The sequence below is a fragment of the Micropterus dolomieu genome, linkage group LG04 (assembly GCF_021292245.1).
Source record: "Micropterus dolomieu isolate WLL.071019.BEF.003 ecotype Adirondacks linkage group LG04, ASM2129224v1, whole genome shotgun sequence".
In the NCBI taxonomy this organism is placed as follows: domain Eukaryota; kingdom Metazoa; phylum Chordata; class Actinopteri; order Centrarchiformes; family Centrarchidae; genus Micropterus; species Micropterus dolomieu.
The window spans coordinates 2842972-2849280 of NC_060153.1; the positions used below are offsets into that span (position 1 = coordinate 2842972).

The 6309-nt window shown below is 39.8% G+C and overlaps 1 protein-coding gene across 1 annotated transcript in view; it reads right to left on the bottom strand.

Annotated features, from left to right (window-relative positions):
- Window positions 1-6309, bottom strand: part of LOC123969580 (general transcription factor 3C polypeptide 1-like) — a 32610-nt gene that overhangs the window by 5019 nt on the left and 21282 nt on the right. The window contains exons 26-34 of the mRNA XM_046047120.1: window positions 5690-5798; window positions 5452-5594; window positions 4322-4464; window positions 4163-4247; window positions 3962-4074; window positions 3795-3854; window positions 3604-3697; window positions 3215-3387; window positions 1443-2111 (exon numbers count right to left, since the gene is read on the bottom strand). Coding sequence (XP_045903076.1) covers window positions 1443-2111; window positions 3215-3387; window positions 3604-3697; window positions 3795-3854; window positions 3962-4074; window positions 4163-4247; window positions 4322-4464; window positions 5452-5594; window positions 5690-5798 — 1589 coding nt within the window. The remainder of the gene's footprint in view (window positions 1-1442; window positions 2112-3214; window positions 3388-3603; window positions 3698-3794; window positions 3855-3961; window positions 4075-4162; window positions 4248-4321; window positions 4465-5451; window positions 5595-5689; window positions 5799-6309) is intronic.

The following is a 6309-nucleotide window of genomic DNA, read 5'->3' on the forward strand; positions in this document are numbered from 1 at the left end:
TGTACTGAGCAACAGACGTCCAACAGGTCGGCCAAGGAAAACAACAGTAGTTGATGACAGACATATGGTGAGAGCTGTGAAGAAAACCCCCAAAACATCAGTGAGTGACATCACCAACGACCTCCACAGTGCAGGGGTGAAGGTATCACAATCCATTTCATGCAGCAGGACAATGAGCCAAAGCAAACTGCCAACAAAACAAAGGACTTCATCAGGGGAAAAAGTGGAAGGTTTCAGACTGGCCAAGTCAATCACCTGACCTGAACCCAACAGAGCTGCATTTCACCTCCTTAAGAGGAAACTGAAGCGAGAAACACCCTGAAACAAACAAGAACTGAAAGAAGCTGCGGTAAAAGCCTGGAATGCATTTCACCTTAAGAGGAGACTTAAGAGAGAAACACCCATGAAACAAACAAGAACTGAAAGAAGAAGCCGTAAAAGCCTGGAATAGCATCACAAATGAAGAATGCAACAGTTTGGTGATGTCGATGGGTCGCAGGCTTGAGGCAGTTATTGCAAGCAAGAGTTATGCCACCAAATATTAAATGTTATTTACTTATTTCTTTTATTACTTTTGCTCACCTAAAAATGCTGTGGTCTAATACAAAGGGTGATATGTCCTGAGTTGTTTAACACATCTAGATGTGAATACCAGGAAATAAAAGCTGAAATTCTGAACTATTGTCTCATACTCATCTTTTGATCTTAAACCCAAATGTCTTCAGGGAACAAAAAAAAAAAATGCTTCCAATGCTTTTGGAGGGGACTGTATTTATTGGCTACAGCTGTAAACTGATGGGACAAAATGCTCAAAAATAGGATAAGACTCAAAACCAGGGTACTGGTGTGCCTGTAAACACAGTGATCTCAGTGATACAACAGATGCAGGAGCTATTTGTATTTTTGTGCCTCAACGTAGCCACACTACTAAGCTTTTCCTCTAATTTACCTTCACAAAACCTCAGTGTGGTCCTTTCAGAAAAAAGACAAACGCAATTTGACATTGGGCCTAAAGAAGGACTGCAAATCCTTATAAACTTATAAACTAATTATCAGTGTTCTTATTATGTTGTGCACGGACAGCTGTAAATCTCCTCAATCAAAAACAATATTTACTTACAAACTTCATCCCCATACTTCCCTATTTAATTGCATGTGGTATATTTACATTGCAGAATGACTTCAGGAAATCTAAACTAAATATAGACAGCAGTAAATAGAATAAAAGTATAATTGGAAATGCCGTGTCTATAATGAGGCTGGGAAATTCTGTTTTCTTAAAACGGTCAATACACTCAAATTAGGTTATTAAATATCTCTCTGGTTATATTTATCTCTGAGATTTGTGCCTCTTTCCCAGTAGAATTCACAATAATTGCTTCTAGACTATAACTACAACAACATGCAACAGTGACATTTAAAGTACATGGATTACAACTCACTTCTTGACTGCATCGTTTTCCACCAGGTTGCTGTCCACCACCACCATCTGTTTAGGTATCGACATGTACACATTCAGCAGTCCCAGAGACATTAGGCTGAGAGAGGCCGCACAGGCTCCTCCTGGAGAGTCCAGAGAGAACTGCAGCAAGTCCGACACACCTGGAGGCTCCTTTGAAGCTCGAGATGCTGCGTTTGAAGTAGCAGCCACTCTCAGTGGGTCTTCTTTGGGTAGTTGATAATCTGTCTGCTCTCTGCTGGATGGATCTTCACCAGAACCAGCTGAAAAGCAATCTTCTGGGTTTTTCTGCTCATCTGCTTTGCTTGTCAACGCCCTTTTCTCGTTCATGTCTACCTCCATCAACTCCTCTACTCCTTCCACTTTTCTTTGGTCGTTCTCCCTTTCCTTTGTGGAGTCACTGTTTGTCTTCTCTGGTTGTACATCTGGTTCACTCACTGGTCGGCCATCTTCCTTCCCTTCGCTTAGTTTTTTTTTCCTTTCCGACCCTGCTCTTCTCTCCATCACTTCCTCCCCGTTCGCTGTCCTGTTCTCCGTTTCATGGTGGAACATAGTGACAGGTCTGTCGTCTCCCGTCCTGTTGCTGATCAGACTCCTCATGAAGCGGAAGGAATCAGTGCACAACGAGTGAGGAAAACGCCACGAAAAACACCTGTCAGCAAAACAGTGGGAGAAGCTTGGTGAAAAGCCAAATATTACCATGAATTCAACTCAGGAACAAGAGCTAAAAAGTTCCGCCAGGGAATTCGTGTTTGTCAAAAAGATGATAGGAGAGTTTGAAAATACTCGAAAGGCATGGCGCTAATTTGTAAACTCACAAAGATGTTTTTTATGTGTTTTTGATTTTCTTGGTATTATTCTGCTTTCATACATCTATTTGGAAAGTTGATTATGTAAATCCCCATCCCTAGTCCATTCCCTAATATTCCTACTAAAAACTACTGCTTTTTCCCCCCCACTTTTGATCTGAAATTACTCTCCCATTGAGCAGGGACCTTTAGAGGCAGGAACTGCTCAGAAAACAAAACTCAGATTAGGGTGCTGTAGCTGAAATGTAAATTAACCTAAGACGGTTCCTGGATGCCTAGAAGAGATCTTACAGTCACAAGAGGCCTTACTAAATACTCCGTATGTTTGCCATTTAGTGCATTACAATTAGATGGCCTGAACTTGATCCTAAGTCACATTGAGTGTCACCTGAAGAGACACACAAAAGGTTAAGAAAAACCTTATTTGGACACGTAGTGAATCTCAGTAGGTCTAGTCGGGATAAATATTTTTTTACTAGGCCTACGCATATTTAGTTTTGGCACTACACTGTGTCCTCACTTTGCACTGCTGTTGCCATTGTTAATGCTTACATGTATCAGTAATTTTTTTCTTTTAAGTATCTGGTTTCCTTGCAATAATTTGTATGTGTTAATAGCTGAAAAAAATGTGAATGTAGCTGGATAAGAAAAACTGACATCTTAAAATACAGAATTGTATTGAGACGGTACTACACGGAAATCAAAATAAAATACCACATGCCCTCACTTGCTCAATAATTGACTGTGTAGTATATTGGCACAACAAATTATGTTTAATATAGCAGTGTACGATACAAATTTATCAAAACAAATAAAATAAATAAATAGTGCAACAGTCTTTTGCACGTTACATTCTGGTTAAAGAGACCATCTGGTCAAATGAAATAAATAAAATATAAGTAATCTGAGTATTGACAGATTCATCTTCCCTCAGGTGGCCGTGTACCTGTAGTAGGACTGGGACAGTTGGAAGGACATCGGCAGGATGGGCAGTGCTCGGTTCTTCTTCGGCCCAAATGGCTGATTAATACGACGGCGGTTGACCAGACCCCTCTTCCTGCACTGTAGGAACACTTGGCACAGCAGCTCCTGTTTATACTTACTGTACATGTGGAAGGTCTAAGACAGAAGACAGATGGATAATCAGAAGATTGTGCATATTTTGTGTGAGTGTCATGGGAAATGTGGACAAATGGACTATGGACACATGTTTAGACTTGACTTTTTATCATTTTTCATTTATTTAAATTTTATGGTATTTTTACACTTCATAAGTCTGTGTTTTTAGGTCTGTTGCGTTATTTTCAGAGAAAGCATATTAAAAGATGGCCGTACCTGAAAGGATCTGGAGGACTTCATTTGACAGTTGGTCATGGCCAGAGTGCTCTGGATCAAGTTATGTAACACTATGGCATGAATGTCGTCTGTGCTGCAGTGGACACACACAAACAAAAAAATAACTGCTACCCTAAAAACTCAAACTTATTTCGCTGGAAGAAAATCTAAAATTCAAAATGAATCCTCACCAGTTTAGATCGTCTCTCCACGACACCTGCTTTCTATTCTCTATTGCTGAAACCCTAAACCTGTAACACACGTATACAGAATTACATTACAAACTCCACTCAGCTTCTTGTTTCAGCCATTACTGCTTGTGTTACAGTCAGAACATAAAACCTCCTCCTCTTCCTACCTTGAGAAGAGCTGATGTTTTGTGTCAGGTATGATCATATCACTAGCATTCAGAGCAGAGGAGAACTTCTGTCTGAGCAGCCTGACATACTCAGAGAATCCTTTAGCACAATCCTAAAACAACACAGGCAGAAATATCCAACTGTGAAGGCAGAAAGTCAAGAGATCAGAAATAAACAAACAAAGAAAAAAACCAACACACCTCTGAACTGTCCGGATCTGCAGGTCTCTTCTCCTCCAACAGTCTCAAAAGAGTTTTGTCCTGGTACACCTCAGCCAGACAGATCCTGCAACACACAGTTAATGAAAAAAACTGCAGGCTTTGTGTTTAAAAATATGTGTTTTCATTATGTGTACCTACCTGTAGTTCAGAAGCGTCTGAGGATTTTTGAGAATGTATTTTGAGCGACGCCCGACAGCTAGAGATGTTTTATCTGCCGATATCTCAAACTCAGCGTGGAGCAGGTCTCTGACCACACAGTAAGGTACGAATGGCCTTTTTAACTGTAAAACATCAACAATACACTGTATGTTTTGCTCTGAACAAGTACAAACAAGCTCGAAACATAGTTGACTTGAGAAAAAAGGTTGAAGAGCGAGTAGAAAACATAACTGATGATCAAAATCAGGACAATAATTTTTTGTTTATTTTATGATCATGATCAAAATGCGGGGCAACTTTTGCACATTCAAAACATATATAAAGATGTAACTGTTAGTGTCACAATTGTTAAATGTATTTTTTATGTTTTAGTAGTATGCATAATATAGAGCAGACAGGAAAGGAGTGTAGGTCCCTGTCTGGGTGAAGCTGTTGTGGTTACATGGCCAGTGTCTTAAACCTATTGTCCGATTCTTTGACAGGACTGTGGTGCCTCAAGTCAGCTGATGTAGCATTCATCCATTACTTGGTGGAATTACTTGAAAATAACACGTTTGTACAAGTTGTTATGACGTCATAATTTACACATTGCGCCAAAACACATTGTACACAATTGCAAAAAAATCTAATGAATTCCTTCTGTAGCAGCGAACAAAACTATAAGTAGCGTACTGGCATATCATCACTGTCCTGTGATAACCATGTATCTCTAAATCTGGTGATTTTGATTTTTTCAGGTGAAATGAAGGATTGTTCCCTATAAAAGGGAATTTGGCTAATATTCCCACTTCTTAAAAATACAATTACAGCTGCCTGTTTACACATTAAGAAGTTATTGAGAATTTACCAGCATTAATTTGGAACCGTGTGAGTGTCCACCTGACAAATGTTGAGTCTGATATTGACTCTCTTTTAGCTCTGTGCTTTAGTGTGGATTTGACTTGTTTGAATGACTCAATAAGTTTCTGTCTAAAAATTATACAAATAAAACAAGTGGTGGAAAAATCACCATTTAGTTTAAATGGCCACAGTCAAGCCTTGCTTTGTTTTAAAAGGGACGCAAAAAGAGTTTTAGACAACACTTCCTCATGTATTTGTGTGTGTGGTACCTTGCAATTGAAAAGGTGCGAAGCCACACTACAGAGCATCATCAGTGAATCTTCCTGTACAGACCAGTAGACTCTCTGTCTTGTCATCATTTTCAAAGCTTGGTGGTCCGCATCGTCATGAGCAGGAGTGCGTTTTCTGACCTCTTTAAGGTAATTAAACACACAAAGTAATAAGAATGCACCTCATCCGTCTTTAGTCCATCGGTCACATGCATTCATTTTTATGCTCACATCCTACCTTTCTTCTTCTTGCGTGGTACCTTGACAACCTCCTTTTTGCTTCTCTTCCTCTTGCGTCCCTTTCCTCCGACCACCTGCTGGTTTCTGGACGCAGGCTCGACACCCACCTAGTTACAAAAACACACCGATGGGAAACATTGTCTGCAGCCTGTACTCTTTGATCTCGGCCGAAATGTTACTCAAGACACAAGATCACAAACACCATAAACTAGATTTAAGAACCAGTCAATGTCTCACTAGCCATCCAAGCAGGGCAATCAGCTGTTTGGCACTGATCTTAAGAGACTGGTGTGATATGGAACATCAACAAAGGGAGACTGAAAATAAGTGGGTAATGTAAAATGGGTGTCGCTGGTTTAATTGTGAATGAAGCATTTTGAAAATGACATCTTCAGTGGGAAAAGCTCCAATAACATCACCGTTGTCATCCAACATCGAACATATCAACTAGGAGCCAACAGAGCACGACAACTCTGGGTTTAAGCAATCTCTGGCTAGCAACACTATAGTAGTAGGTGTTCTGGAGTGTATTTCACAACAACAATAAAACTACTACATCCTCCAAAATGATCATAAAGTTAAATCAACACCTTTCTAAAACAGTTTCAACAAAAACTG